Source organism: Talpa occidentalis, unplaced genomic scaffold, assembly GCF_014898055.3.
Source record: "Talpa occidentalis isolate TD23 unplaced genomic scaffold, MPIMG_talOcc4v2.1 talOcc4.4, whole genome shotgun sequence".
Classification (NCBI taxonomy): Eukaryota; Metazoa; Chordata; class Mammalia; order Eulipotyphla; family Talpidae; genus Talpa; species Talpa occidentalis.
The window spans coordinates 148413737-148428773 of NW_023604295.1; the positions used below are offsets into that span (position 1 = coordinate 148413737).

A 15037-nucleotide genomic window follows, 5' to 3' on the forward strand; every position below is an offset into this window, starting at 1 on the left:
CGGCTGCTTCCCGCCCGCGCCGCGCCCCGGGAGTGGATGGGGGCGCCCCGGGCGCGGATGGGGGCGCCCCGGGCGTGGATGGGGGCGCCCCGGGAGTGGATGGGGGCGCCCCGGGCGTGGATGGGGGCGCCCCGGGAGTGGATGGGGGCGCCCCGGGCGCGGATGGGGCGCTCCGGGTGCGGATGGGGGCGCCCCGGGCGTGGATGGGGGCGCTGAGGGCGCGGATGGGGGCGCTGGGGGCGGCCGGGGGACCCGGGCCTCGCCCTCTGCGCCGCGCCCGGACCCCGCACCCCTTCCCCTCGACGCCCCGGAGACCCCGCGCCTGCAGGCCCGAGGCCGGCCGGGGCTGACGCGGCTCCAGCCCCACGCGGACCCCCGGCCTCGCGGTCCCGGTGCCGGCCGCGGGGCGACCTGCCCCCCCCACCCGGGGCCCCCAGCACAGACGCCGCGTGGCGACCCCGAGGCCGCGGCAGGGCCTGAGGCGGCCGCGGGGCGCGGGCTCAGCCCCTCGGGGTCCTCCTGAGGAGTCGCCGGGTGTGGCCGCGCCCTCCCAGCCGGACCGCGGAGCTGCGGGGCGGGGGCGGCCGGGGCGCGGCCGGGAGGGGGCGTGGGGGGCCTCTGAGCCTGGGCGGGGGGCGGGGGGCGGGGGTCCTCCGGGCCGGGGCGGGGGGCGCGGGGCTGCGCGCGGGGCGGCCTCCGCGTGGCCCCTTCCGTGGCCCGAGTCCGTGGCGGCCGCTGTCGTTTTCCCGGCACGTGCGCACCCCGCGCTGTGCGCAACGGATCCGACTCTCGCACGACCAAAGCGCGGCATTCTGCGGAGCAGGCGTCCGGCAGCCCCGCGCGCGGTCCCCCAAACCAGCCGGGGCCCGGCGCGCCCCACCCCCGCCGGCCCCCGCCGGGCGCCCCGAGCGCCGCCCCCCTCTGCGCCGGGACGGGGCCGCGGGCGGGCGCGCCGGGCCCTGACAGCGCGGGGCGCGGGGGCAGGCCTGGGGGGCGGGGGGCCCGGCCCACCGAAGCCGGGGCGACCCGCCGGGGGAGCACAGGGTGGGCACCGCGGCGTTGCCCGGGGAACGTGCCCAGCTGCGGGTCCTGCCCGCGGCGGCAGCCCCGGGGCCCGGGAGGAGGGGGGGGGGGAGGGGGCCGGGCGCGCCAGGAAGGCCGGGAGGGGCGAGGCCGGGCGTCCCTGCTGTTCGCCCCGGACCCCAGGGGCCTCCAGGTGACGGGAGAACAGAGCGGGGATCCCCAGCTCCCCCCAGGTGGGGCCTCATCGCTGCACCCCAGCTCAGCCTGAGGGGGACAGAGAGTGAACCTGAAGGTGACACGTCGGGAAATTATGGCCTGGAGACTGCGCCCCACGCCCCGCCAGCCCTGGGGAGGCTCCTCCCAGACCCCCTCCGGCCGCGGGGCTCCTCCCAGGCCCTCCAAGGCGGTGGGGACGGTGTTGGTGTCACTGGGGTGCACGGGCCTGAACAGAGGAGCAGCCTGGAGTGGGGCAGCGGACCCCAGGGACGACGGGCCGCGGGGCGGCTGCAGCTGGAGCACCGGGTGCAGGTGCACAGGTCCTGGCTGGAGGGCCCCGAGGCCAGAGGGGGCAGGAAGGCGAGAGGGGGCAGGGCCTGGTGCTCTGGGAGGGGCAGGGCCAGCCCGGGGAGCCCCACTGGGGTCGTCCCCAGAGCACCTCCCCATGGGCCAGGGGAGGCCCCGGGGGCCAGGGCGGTGTCCCGAGGGCACTGGAGGGGCCTGGGTGACAGCCCCTCTCTGGGTCCAGCTCCCTCCCAGAGGGGAGGCCGCTTGGCACCAGCTGGTGGCCAGGAGCCCAGGGACCCTGCCCAGACAGGCGCCGCCCGCCCCAGACCCCGAGTCCGCGCAGGGTGCAGGGGGCCCCAAGAGCCTTCCAGAGCAGCAGGCCTGCCGGGGGGCCCAGACCGCACCCCGGGTCCTGCAGGAAAACCTGAGTATGCTGGGCTCGCCCCGCCCAGCTGGGGGACCCACAGAGGCCAGGGCCCCGCGAGACCTGAGGCTCCAGAGCCCACCCCAGTGCGGCCGGGGCGTGGACGGCCGGACCCGCCTGTGAGCTCAGGGGCAGCCGAGCACCCAGCGCCTGTGCTGCGGGGCCTCCTCCTCACCCACTTTCACAGCTGCAGCCCCCCAGTACCTTCCACTGGGCCTCAAACCAGAACCCCCACCCCTACTCTGTTTCTTCGTTTATTTCAATGCTGCGTTTTATTTCCTGTCTGGTTTCCCTGGTTTTCGCTTGTGAGAGCCCACAAAGGCCTGCGGACTCCAGGGCGCCCTCCTCGGGCGTGGGCGGGGTGGTGCTGGCACGGGACGGTAGCAGTTGGGGCAGGTTGGGGGGGACACGGGTTGGGGGCGCCCAGCAGGGGTGCAGAGAGGTGGGGGTGCGGACAGAGAGCGCGGGTGCGGGGCAGGGAGCCTGGTGTGGGGCGGCGGCCCTGGTGTGTATCAGCGGGATCAGCTCCCGGGAAGGGGTCTCGGGGCCTCGCCCCCCACCAGGGGATCCCGCAGAAGCCTCTGCCAGGCCCGGAGGCTGATAAACAGCCCGAGGTCGGCCTGGCCTGGGGAGCGGAGAGCCTGGATCTGAAGGTCGCCTGCTGGGCCTCGGGCTCCTGGCCGGGGGCTGCTTCCAGGGGCCACGGAGGGAAGTCCAGGCCTGAGGTGTCCAGAACCATTGGGCCTGGTTCCCAGGAGAAGCCTAGTCCTGGGGAGACGTGCTGGTCAGGGAGAGTGCACAGGGCCTGGTCAGCACTTTCCTGGCCACCACGCCCCGGGCAGAGGGACTGCTTGGCCCCCCACGTTCAGAGGGCATCTGGGCTGGGAGTGTCCGCACTCGGGCGGGCCGACCCTGAGCCCCGCAGGCTGCTCTGGACGTGGAGGCCCAGCCCTACCGGGGAGGGGCAGCACGCGCCCACGAGGCTGGCTTCTGGGCTCCTGTGCCGGGCCTGTGTGACCGGCTGTCCGGCCAGGTCCCCCCAGTCAGGGGGGCAGGAAGCCCGCTCCTCCTGTCACCAGGCACTGATCCTTCTGCGGCCTCCCACACCCTCCATCCCCTCGGGTTTAGGGTCCAGCCTGTAGATTCTGGGGGGCGCAGAGTTGCCATCTGAGACTCCACCTGGGACAACATGGACACGGGTGCCGGTCCCGGACCGGGGTCACGGGAGATATTGCGTCATTTCCTGTTTCCATCCCAGTGGCAGTTACCATGGCATCTGACGAGCACGGCTGGAATGGACACGGGAGGCCCCGGGACTTGTGCACGTCCACGTGCGTCCACGTGCGCCCTCGTGCTGTTTTTTCCACCACGGGCACGCGCGGGCGCCTGGGTGCAGGCCTTCCGGAGCATGACGGGCAGGCCCCCATGCGCGGTAACTGAGCTCGGACTGACCAGCCCAAAGCCCTGACCAGCAGAGCTCAGCCGCTCCCTCCTGCTCTCTGCTGATGCCCTGCCTGCCTCCCTGGCAGGACCCGCCCCCCCGCAGGACCCGGCCCCCCGCAGGACCCACCTCCCCTCCAACTGCACCCACCTCCAGGTCAGCCTCTCAGGCTCCACAAGTAACTCCTGTTTTTCAGCAAAACCCTTTGATCACCTAGTGTCTGGCTCGGGCAGCCTCACTAAGACATTGAATAAAATGCCTGCATCTGAAATAGGCGGGAACGGCGCCTGCCGGCCTGGGTCCTGGGGTCCGGCCTCGATTCGCGGCAGGGACTTGCGGAGGCTCAGCGTGGATGGACAGGGGTGTTCCGCAGCAGGACAGAGACGCAGCCTCCCCGGCCTTCTCCACGCATCTTCCAATTAATGCTAATTACACGCTTCGGTTAAGAACTTAATCACTCCACGTGACCCTCCAGTCTGCTCCTTTAGCACAAAACAAAGACTGGGCAGTCCCAGCTTCTGTGAGAATGAAAGGACTGACCAGTGCAGGCCTGGACTGGCCAGCACTCTTGGGGGTCCCACAGGCCCCACGAGACAAAACAGGGACCCTTGAAGCAGCTGGGTCAGGGCAATGGGGAGCCTGGGCCTGGGCGCATCCCAGGCGGCTACGGGCCTGTGCAGCCTCCGCAGCAGCTTCAGGCAAGTCCAGTCACCACCGTCATTTTAAAGAAAAGGATATTGAGACACAGAGAAATTAAGCAACACCCCAGGGCCTCAAGAAGGCACATGCACGTGACAGGCAAGTGCCTGAGGGGGGCACACCCCGGTGGCGCATGAGCCCCAGTGACCGAGCCCAGAGCCCAGGCTGTCACACACCTGCTGGATGCGGCCTCAGCCAGGCCACTGGGCGTTGGCAGCGGTGTCCTTGGTGCCCACCGGGATGCCTATGCACACGTCCCTCCTTCCCGGCACCACTGCGGGGGGCGCAGCCACAGGCCACGGGCCGGCTACCCTCGGTGTCTGCGGCGTCCTGTGCACGGACAGGCTCCAGGCCGGACACTTGCCACGTGGATGCTGCTGCAGGAGCCGGACTGTCCAGACCACGAGGCGGACACTGCAGCCTGTGTCCAAACACGGCCATGATGGCAAAGGCGTGTCCCAAGACAGAGCAAGTTAAATTGTGGAATAAATGCGTGTCCCAGCCAAGCTCGCAGCCACGTGGGGCGCTGGTTCTTGTGTGACGCATGTTGTGTCCCTTCCCTGGCTCTGGGCACCAGTGCCCTCCTGCAGCACCCTGTTGGCGGCCCCTCTCGCCCGCAGAGTGCTCTGGGCAGCCCTTTGGGTTTGCAGGTCTGGCAGACGGGAACCACCTCCCGCAGCCCTGAGGAGCACGAGGGCCTCACACAGAAGCGTCTGCTCCGCGGCTCCCGGTGGCTGGGGGACGTCTGTGGCCAGGCTGGAGGATGGCTCCTTCTCCAGAGTTGCAGGCCTGATCTCCAGCTGTGTTTGGGGCGTGCCTGGGTGTGGGGAGACCAGCGTGGGAGGGACCGGCTTGCATCACACAGAAGCCCTAGGGGCGGGGCCACCCAGGTGGGGCAGGGAGTGAAATTGTTTGGGGTGTAGGAGCCCCTTCTTGTCAGTGCCTGGCCATTGGGGTGTGGGGCAGGGTGCTCTGGGTGCAGGACCCCTAAAGGAGGCCAGTTGGGGGCACGTGTGTCCCATCTGGAGGGGTCCTCCAGCCAGTAGGTCCAGTACAGAAGGTCAGTGGCCCCGTCTCTCCTTCTGGACCCCCCGGGGCGAGGAGGGCTGTCTGTGCTGGCGTTGCCGCTCTGGGGCCGCAGGGCCAGACATCTGTGGGGTAGGGCAGAGGCCGGGCTCTGCCCGTGCACCCTGAGACAAACCGGCTTCTCTGGGGGTCTGTGACACCCACACCCCCCTGTTACTTTGTGTGTTGATGGGGCTGGGCCGGGCTGGGGGGTCTGGAGGTGATGGTTTCACAGTCGATGTCAAGGGGGCACTGGGCCTGGAGCGCACTGTCCCTCTGCCCACAGGGGCCATTCAGGAAGAGGGGGGCTCACCGGCCGCCTCCTCGGAGTGTTGGGGGCTCTGGGCTATCTCCCTCAGGGCGAGGACTCCCCCACGCCAGGCCTGCCCGGCTCACCCGCCTCTCCCCTCCAACGGAGTCTCAAGGACTCAGGCGTCCCAGGGCAGCAATGCCGCGCCCTCCCCCTGGTGGGGGTCGGGGGGTGACTCAGCCTTGTTCATGGGGTTAGCCAGGCTCCTGCTGGGCGGGTGCCACAGCCCGAGCTCAGCACTCGAGGGCAGCGGGGGCAGTGGGGCAGCCTGTCCCCATTCCTCTGTGGCGTCTGCCAGCCGCTTTCACATCCTCCTCTCTGACCCTGAACCGGCCTGGCTGGGAGGTTCTGGTTCTGGGAGGAAGCAGGGCCGCTGGCTTCCCTGGGCTGGGTCACAGCTACGCCAAGTCCGTACACGCTTGGGGGCTGGTGCCTTGAGCCTCGACCGGACACAGCCCCCCGTTTCCCGGTCCCTGTGTCCTGTTTACGTGCACAGGCACTGAGGGGGGAGGGGGTTGAGCCTATAAACTTGTGCCTGAAATAGTCACTGAAGTGAGAGCTGGTGACAGGGACAAGCCCCTGTGGGGGCGGAAGCAGAGCCACCTCCTCAGCACCCCGCCCAGCAGCCCCTGCAGCCTCTGGCACCCCCCAGGCCATGTAGGTCATGGGTCCTCTCCTGAGGGCGCGGGCTTCCCTGCCTGGGGCTAGGGCAGCCGTGGGTGCCTTCTGTGCATGAGGGGGACTGGCCGGCCCCATCCCTGAAGTACAGCTGGAAGGTCCAGTCTGCCCCCAAGGGGTGACCATCCCAGAGGGGCTGACAGGGCCGGCCAGGGTGCCTCCGCAGGCCTGGATGCCCAGCTCAGGCTTGGGGGTCCTCGGGTGCCCCCGTAACTGCAGCCAGTAGCCCCGGCCCTCACTCCCGCAGAGAGAGCCCTGCGTGTCTGAGTGCTGGAGCAGCCTCGAGAGCGGGCCCTGGGGCTGGTGGCTTAAGTGTGTTTCCAGAGGACCCAGTGGACGGGTGTGGAGGCGCCGGGGCTGGGAGGGTCCGCTCTACCCGCTCTCAGATGCGTGTCTTCGCCTGGGTGAGGGGCCGCCGGCTGGGGGCCCTGCCCGCAGCTGCCCCCCACATGCGGGAGGTAGGCAGGGCCACGGCGGAGGGGACCAACAGGGAGCCGGACTCCCTAAGGCCACCCGCCCCGGCCCCTGCAGATTCAGCTGAGGGGAGGGGGCAGGTGAGGCGGGGAAGGTCACTTGGCCCAGGTGCTCCTGGACACGAGACCCGGCCCCAGTCCTGGGCCAGCAGACACTCAGGCTTGGGCCCCGGCCAGGGCCTGCTGCTGGCCGGCGGGGCGGCCTGCACGTCTCCCGGGACGCTGTGCCCTGAGGCGGCTGGGGGGGAGGCAGGGGCCTGACCCCAGGCCTGGCCCTCTCCCCACAAAGGGAGCTCCCGGGTCTCAGCAGCTTCTGCATCCCCGAAGCCTCTGGAAGGAGGACGCGGTGGCCAGGCCCACCACCCCACCATGATGCTCCCACCCGGAGGGCTGCTCTGGGCAGAGGGTCCCCCGGCATTGTGGACTGGGTCACCCCTCAGGAAGCGACTCCTGTCACCACACAGCGGGGCAAGGCTGGTGCCCGGCGCCGCCTTCTCCCCTGGGTGTGGGGCCCGCGGGTGTCCCAGGCCCAGTGTCACGGGAGCTCTGTGAATTTTGGGGCCTCCGTGAATGTCGGGAGCCTCCGTGGGTGTGGAGGGGGCTCCGTGAATGTCGGGGGGGCTCCGTGAATGTCGGGGGGCCCGTGGGCGTGGAGGGGGCTCCGTGAATGTCGGGGGCCCGTGGGCGTGGAGGGGGCTCCGTGAATGTCGGGGGGCCCTGTGGGCATGGAGGGGGCTCCGTGAATGTCGGGGGGCTCCGTGAATGTCGGGGGGCTCCGTGAATGTCGGGGGGCTCCATGGGCGTGGAGGGGGCTCCGTGAATGTCGGGGGGCTCCGTGAATGTCGGGGGGCCCGTGGGCGTGGAGGGGGCTCCGTGAATGTCGGGGGGCCCCGTGGGCGGCGTCCGGCCGGGTCTACGCCGCGGGCCCTGCGGGTCGGGGGCACAGAGGCTGGGTCGCGGCCCGTTTGCCCGCGGACTCTGGGGTCTCGGACTCCCGCGACTCTGGGGTCCGCCTGCCCCACCGCTTCTACCGGAGCCAAGCGTCCAGAGCCTCCCGTGTCCGCGCACCGGCACCCGCCCCGCACCCCTCCCGGCGCGCCCCGCCCGCCCCCCCTCCCGCGTCCCCCCTCCCGCGTCCCCCCTCCCGCGTCCCCCTCCGGCGTCCCCCTCCCGCGCCCTTGTAGCGGCCCGCGCCTGCGCACTAGGTGGCGCCGCCCCCACCTGGGCGTGCGCTTGCGCGGCGGCGGCGGGCCGGGTCAGGGGGCGGGGCCGGCGGGCGGGCCGGGTCAGGGGGCGGGCCGGCGGGCGGGCCGGGTCAGGGGGCGGGGCCTGCGGGCGGCGGCGGCGGGCCGGGGACGCGGACGCCGGCGGGCGCGGGGAGCGCGGGGTGAGCGGGGAGCGCGGGGAGCGCGGGGAGCGCGGGGAGCGCGGGGAGCGCGGGGTGAGCGGGCGCGGGCGCGGGGCCGGGCTCGTCTGGGGGCCGCGCGCGGCCCGGGCGGGCGCCGGGGCCTCCGAGTGAGCCGGGCTGGCGCCGGCCGGGGCGCGGGGCGCGGGGGCCGGGGGGGCCGGGGGGGCCGGAGCCCGGGCCGCTGGCGGGTCCGCGCGCGCCTCTCCGCGCCCTCGGGGTCCCGGGCCCCGCGGCAGCGCCGAGGGCCGCCCGCAGGCCTGGCCGCTCCCGGCCGAGCCCAGCGCCGGCGCCGGCCGCCGCCCCGTGGACAGACCCGCCGGGCGCGTCGGGGCCCCGCGCCTGACCCCGGGACGGGCCGCCCGGGCCCGGGGAGGCCGCCCAGCCGCGGGGCCGCTGAGCCCCGACGAGGGCCGGGGGCCCGGGGGCCCCGGGCTCGGGCTTCAGGGTGCGGGGCGCAGCCCCTGCGGCGCGGCCTCCGCGGTGACCACCAGCTTCTGGGGCGCGAGGAGTGCGTGGGGCCGGGGTGTGTCCCCCACAAGGACACTGCCGGCCTCGGAGGCCAGTAGCCGCCGCTGGGGGGTTGGGGGGGGGCTGGGCTGTCCTTGGTGTCCTGGGGAGAGAGAGGCCCGCCTTGTATGCAGGTGACTCAGGGACTCACCTGCATCCCGCGGCGGGGGCGGGGATGCTCTTGGCCTGCAGCACTGAGAGGCCCAGGACAGGTTGGACCAGAAGGCCCAGCAGTGGGCAGGGGTCAGGGGGGGGGGGGCGGGGGAGGCGGTTGCCCGGCTGGCTCTCCCTGTAGCTGCCTGCCTGGGCTGCCCCGAGCGGCTGTGAAGGCCGGTCTCTGAGGGTGAAAGGAGTGGGGTGCCCCTGCTCAGCACACAGGGGGAGCTTCATGGGACCAGTGCGTGCTGCCCCTCTGCGCCCCTCCCTCCCGCACTTGCTTCCGCACCTGCTGGTAGCGCGGCCCAGACCAGAGCCTGCCAGGCCGGCTGCCCCTGACCCGCTGCTGACCTGACCCACAGGACCGGCTGTACGGCCCACTCCCGCTGGACCAGGCTGTTGTCAGCCGGGGCAGGCTCCGCCCCTGCTGCAGTCCAGCAAAGGGGAACTGACCGGTCTTGTGATGGACTCGTGGGAGCAAAATTGAGGTCTGCGGGAGCAGCACTCATGGTTGCCCCCCTGCTTGGGAGGGAAGCGTCCTTCTCTCTGTGCCCCGGCCGGCCCAACACGCTCAGGGCTGGGTCAGCAGGTAACTCACTGCAGAGCCGGCCGGTCCTGGGTTCCTGATGCGCCAGCGGGGCTTGGCCACAAGGACATGCAGAGGCTGAGAGCCCACAGTCCAGGCCCTCACAGCCCAGGGTCGGGAGGCCTCACCGACCAGGGACTGCCATGGTGGTTGGTGGCAGATGCCTTCCCTGGGGCTCCCAGGAAGGGAGGGGGGCAGGGCGCAGGGCAGGATAGGCAGGTCAGGAAAGGGTGAGGCCTCCTGGGCTGCATAGGCGCGGGTCCTGGTGGTCTGTGGGCCTGCCTCTCGCTGTTGGCCTGCCTGGAGGGGCTGCTCCGTAGCCAGGACGGGTTGTCAGATATTAAGACGTCACAGTACCCGGGGTAGAGAGATGCCCGCGCACACATGTGTGCTTGCACATGCCCAGGTGCTCCCAGGTCCTCTGGTTCGGCCTGGTCTGTGTGCAGACAGGCCCGAAGGACAGCCGAGGGGTGTGAGCCGGGGCTGCAGGTCGTGGCCAGAGTGCACCTGGAGGCCCCGGGCAGAAACCCGCAGCCGCCAATGGACGGACGCCCAGGTGGGCCTGACCCAGACCTGCAGGCACTTGGAGTAGCCTGGGCCCAGCTCGGTGTGGCTGGGAGGCCTGGGAGGTGTGGCCCTTGGGTGTGTGGCACGTGGCCTCCCTCAACAGCCATGTTGTACCCACTGCTTGGACACTGGCCTCCCGGGGTTGCTTCGGTCAGTCCTCCACTACCCTCCGTGTCCTGGGGTGCGGCCCCGCCGAGCCTGGCTCAGAGCCCTCTCTGTGGGCATGGTGAGAGGACGGGGGGCTCGTGCTCCCCTGGCAGGCCGGGTCGGGAGCCTCAGGGGTGGACAGGAGCGAGACTCCGAGGCCGAGGGTCTACTGTGGCCTCGGGAGGGTGAGGGTGGTGGCCAGTGAGGGGAGGCTGGAGTGTGGCAGTGAGGGGCGGGCTGCCGGGCCTCAGCCGTGCTTTCCCCAACCCGTGGCCAATGGGCAGCCCCTGCTGTGTTTGTGCCAGGGCGCATGGGGCAGCCTGGAGGGGGCATGGCCGGGGCCTTGTGTCCCAGTGCCCAGCGAGCTGTCTGCCCCATGCAGGTTGGATGCAAGGCCCCGGGATACGCCGGTTTCTAGGCACCAGCAGCCACGTAGGCCTGAGTCCCTGCCTGCTCCCTTGGTGTGACCCCGGACATGAGCCCCGCCAGCACTGCAGGGGCATCGGGGAGCATCTTCGACCTGGACTACGCCTCCTGGGAGGTCCGCGCCACGTTGGTGGTCGCCGGCTTCGCCTTCTACCTGGGGGTCTTCCTGGTCTGCCACCAGCTTTCGTCCTCCCTGAACGCCACCTACCGCTCACTGGTGGCCAAGGAGAAGGTCTTCTGGAACTTGGCGGCCACGCGCGCCGTCTTCGGCCTGCAGGGCTCGGCCGCCGGCCTGTGGGCGATGCTGGCAGACCCCGTGCTGCAGGCAGACAAGGCGCTCGGCCAGCAGAGCTGGTGCTGGTTTCACGTGGCCACGGCCACCGGCTTCTTTTTCTTCGAAAATGTGGCCGTTCACCTGTCCAGCGCATTCTTCCGGACCTTTGATGTGTTTTTAGTCGCCCACCATCTCTTTGCCTTTCTTGGGTTTCTTGGCTCAGTGGTCAACCTCAGAGCTGGCCACTACCTAGCGATGACCACGCTGCTGCTGGAGATGAGCACGCCCTTCACCTGCATCTCCTGGATGCTGCTCAAGGTGAGTCTCCGCTGCCCCCGCCCCCTGCTCCCCTGCAGCAGCGCAAAGCAGGAGGGGGCCTGGGCCAGGGCTTGTGCCCTGTCGGGGTCTGGGGGGGTGTGCTTGGGAGTGGGGGGGTCATGGCCCTGTGGGGTAGGGGGGCCTAGGGGGAAACAGCCCCACGGAGGTGGGGGGGGCGCAGTGGGGGTGGATGTGGCCCCACCAGGGCTGGGGGTGGATGCGGGGCTGGGGGCTGGCCCCGGGCCGCCCACTGACGTCTCCTCCGTCTCACCACAGGCCGGCTGGTCTGACTCGGCCTGGTGGCGGCTGAACCAGTGGCTGATGATCCACATGTTCCACTGCCGCATGGTGCTCACCTACCACATGTGGTGGGTGTGCCTGTGGCACTGGGCCGCGCTGCGTGCCAGCCTGTACCCGCCGCACCTGGCACTCTTCCTGGTGGGCCTTGTTCTCCTCACCCTGGTCCTCAACCCCTACTGGACCCACAAGAAGACGCAGCAGCTCCTGCATCCTGTGGACTGGAACTTCGCCCAGCCTGAGCCTGGAGGCCGCCAGCCGGCCAAGGCCAACGGGCAGCCGTCCCCGCGGAAGGCGCAATAGGGCCGCGCGCCCCGAGCCCGGAGCCTCCCCTGCCATCGGTGTGACCCGTGGCTCCTCGGGCCTCCCAGCGGGTGGGCGGGGTTCGCATGGGGGCTGGAGTGACTGCAGTCTCCTTGCGCCGAGAGCCCAGCGCCCTCATGGGCCAGGAGGCCGTGGTGCCCAGTGCTGCGGGCAGGCCTGGACAGGACAGCGGCAAGGTGGGTGAGGCGCAGGCTCCCTCCGCAGCGCTGCCCCGGGGCCCCTAGAGGGAGACGTCTAGGCCAGCGGGGACCACTCCCCGCTCCACACCGGGTCTGGAGGGCCGGAGCAGCCGGGGAGGCCCCAGTCCCCGCCCGGGTTGGCCACTGGGCCGTGCTGAGAGCCCCGCAGAGACCCCCGCTTCGCTGCTCACAGAGGGGGCACCGCGGCTGCATTTGCAGGAGATGCTTGGGGGTCCCGGGAGCGGCACAGGCCCCGGAACCATGTTTTGGAGAAGATGCGCAGCTTGGGCCCGACCCACGGCTATACCCTGAGCCTTCCTTGCGCAGCAGGCGCCAGCCTCGTCCACGGAGCCCCGGCACAGGCCCAGCGTGGCCTCCTGGTCTCTGAGGGCCACTCCAGTCCTCGAGTTTCATGTGTTCCATGCCGGCCTGGAGCCCGAGGCGTCCCTGGCGCTGCACTGCGGTGCTTTCGGCCTGCGGAGGCGGGTGTCACTGTGTGTCCCCTGCTGTCTGTCCCGGCTTCTTCCTTCTTCGTCACCATGACCCTGGGGCTGCCCAGAGGCACGGTGACAGAGGAGCCACTTGAAGTGCCAGCGCGCCTGGGGTGCAGGAGCGCCCCTTGATCAGCCTGGAGGGCCTGGACTTGGGGCATCTGTGGCGGCCCCTCCAGCCAGCGCCTCGGCCCTCACCCTCTGGGCGTCTATCAGTCCTGCTGGTCCTGCCGACCCCTGTGGGTGCCTGGGGGGCGGTGCTGCTGTGGGACTGGGGCTGCTGTGGAGCCAGGGGGTTCTAGGGGGTGTCTCTTGTGCCCCTCGGGTTGCGAGCTCCGGTCAGCTCTGCGTCGAGGGGCATCCGTTCTAACTCAGCATCCACACAGAGAGTCCTTGCTTTCTTGACAGCTGACCACACTGGCCGTCCTGCCCCCATCCCGTGCGAGGTGACCTTTCCCATATCTTCTTGTGCCCCCCATGGCTCGGAAATGGACCCAGCACATCCTGGCAGGTGCCTCCCCCAGCCACACCCCTACTGCTACGGGACCCAGAGGCCCCCCTGCTGGGCTTATGCTGCCCAGGGACCTCCAGAGGGATGCCCCATTAGGCTCATGGCCTGCTCGGGTGCGGCGATTTCTGCCTGACACCACAATGGGTTGGGAACCCCAGGGGCTGCGGGCTTATGTTTGTGGTGCCCCAAGTTTGCCCCAACATGATGGGGGCACCTGGGGAGTCACCACAATGGGGCCAGTGACCTGGCGAGGAGACGCCCCCACCTCACCCAGGGAAGCAGACCAGGGGACACATCCGCCAGCCAGACTGTGCTAGCACTAACCAGCCCTCCCCGGCCATGGCTGCGGCCTCCAGTCCGTCTCTGGAAATGTGACGCCTGCATTTGTGGCCTGCAACCCCAAACTGGTGAAAAGATTCCAAAATGTAACTCCCCAGAGAAAGTTACTGAGGTCAAGTCTGCACCCGCAGCCCCCAGCCGCCGCTGTGTCGAGGCCACCCTCAGTTCTTCCCGGCACCTCCCCAGCACATCTGTCCACCCCAGAGATTTCACTCCCACGCTGAGCAGGAGCCCGGAGGTCGGCCCTGAGGGGGACCCTGTGTCTTGTCGGCTGCAAACACATTCACTAAGACAGACCTCCAGGCATTGACCCCAAGCCTGGCCGCTGGCTGGGAGCCACCTGCTCCCCTATGGCCCGCCTCCCCCACCCTGGGGTGCCCACAGGGCCAGTGGGAGGGGCCGTGTCCAGCAGGAGTCCTTCACCCCTCCCCAGCCTCCCTTTTCCTAAAAGCAGTCGGAAGCCCAGCAGTCACTGCCCCGACCTCGTGCTGAGAGGGCTAGCCCGAGGTCACCGCCAGGTTGGGCAGAAAATGGCCTCTTGGCCCAGGTGTGCTCTCCTGACCTGGGGAGCGGTGCAGGGAGGCCCGGGAGGAGCCTGGCTGGGATGTGCCCACCTACTGCCCGTCTCCCCGGCTCAGGAGCAGGATGGACGGTAGGCTTCCATGCTTCGCCTCCAGCTGGGGCCCCCTCCGGGCCCTGGTGGGGAAGGACTCTGCCGGCCCAGAGCCAGGGCCTCCCCATTTACTGTGTCATCTGCTCTATTTTGTCTATTTCCAGCTAATTTCAGACTTAAAGAAAAGCTGGGAAATAGTAAAACAAGCCCATGTCCTCTGTGCCCAGTTTCTGATTTGTGACCTTCGGCCCGTTCACTGCAGTGTCCCTGACCCCAAGTGCTTTGTGCTCCTACTTCAGGTTGAGAACGGGGTGTCCTCCACCACGGCCCTCGTGACCTGTCCATGGGCTGAGCACCGTGTCCCCGCTGTCCACAGACTGAGTGGGCCTGGGTGTCCATGTGGCGCTGCTGCTGCTTCCAGGCCAGGGCCACTGCTGGGACCCCCCGCCACCCCCACCCATCCTGGTCCCACGCCCCACCCCGGGGACACCGCATCCTCCGTGCCCCACCTGCCCTGGCCCCGCCCCACCCCACCCCAGCCTCCTGCCCTGGCTCCAGCCCTCCCTGTCCCATCCTTCGGCCCTGCCCCAGCCCTGCGCCGCCCTCACGCTCTAGCCCTCGCGGAAGGCTTGGTGAACACGGCCAGTCATGACACTGCCCCTCATGTGGGCTGCTCATCTGCTGAGATTGGACTCAGATTCACATGTTTGACTGGAGAACGGTGCAAATGTCACCTTTTTACAGGCTGTCAAATCCACGACTGCCTCCCACAGGGTCTTCTCATTGCCCAGCGCCAAACTGTAGCTCAGCCGGAACACCCCACATCTGCCCACCGTGGTCTCCGACTCCAGGGGTGTCTGAGAGGATGGCCTAGCGCGGTCCGGCTCCAGCCCAGAAGCCGGACTGGCTGAGGGTGCTGCGGGAGGGGCCTTTAGGGAGGAGTCCTGAGGCTGGGGCCCCCCAGTGGAGCAGCACCCTCTTAACAGAGAACCCCAGTGCCTGCCCTGCCTGGGTAAGGACCCCAAAGGGGACACATCTGTGAGCCAGGATGCATCCTCCCCAGACGCTGAACCTGACGTACCTTGTGCCGGGCCTGCTCCTGTCCATGAGTGCCCCCACCCTGGTGCCGGAGCAGACCCAGGCTCCCACCACCCCTGGCTGCCCAGCCACAACCCACCACCCACTCCTGCCAGGCAGCCCCCTGGGCCCTGGTTTGTGGGGGACTGAGCCCAAGCTCCCCCCATGACCCCACTGCAGTGTATGTTGAGGGGTCTCCA

General features: G+C 70.0%; 1 protein-coding gene across 2 annotated transcripts; it reads left to right on the plus strand.

Annotated features, from left to right (window-relative positions):
- The first annotated feature begins 7966 nt into the window (after positions 1 to 7966).
- On the plus strand, positions 7967 to 14271 carry CLN8 (CLN8 transmembrane ER and ERGIC protein). Of its 2 annotated transcripts, none has more exons than XM_037526742.2 (3): positions 7967 to 8004; positions 10371 to 11006; positions 11283 to 14271. In XM_037526742.2, exons 2-3 carry the CDS (start codon positions 10464 to 10466, stop codon positions 11604 to 11606), a joined length of 867 nt encoding a protein of 288 aa, XP_037382639.1. In that variant the 5' UTR covers positions 7967 to 8004; positions 10371 to 10463; the 3' UTR covers positions 11607 to 14271. The 2 variants fall into 2 exon arrangements, with proteins under 2 accessions (XP_037382639.1, XP_054557080.1); XM_054701105.1 differs by lacking the exon at positions 7967 to 8004 and adding an exon at positions 8044 to 8058.
- Positions 14272 to 15037: the final 766 nt, after the last annotated feature.

Bases quoted from the DNA above. Each gene is read 5' to 3' on its own strand.
- CLN8 (XM_037526742.2), top strand. From the start codon at position 10,464: ATGAGCCCCGCCAGCACTGCAGGGGCATCGGGGAGCATCTTCGACCTG. The intron at 11,007-11,282 runs GTGAGTCTCCGC...GTCTCACCACAG, and splicing joins TCTCCTGGATGCTGCTCAAG to GCCGGCTGGTCTGACTCGGC.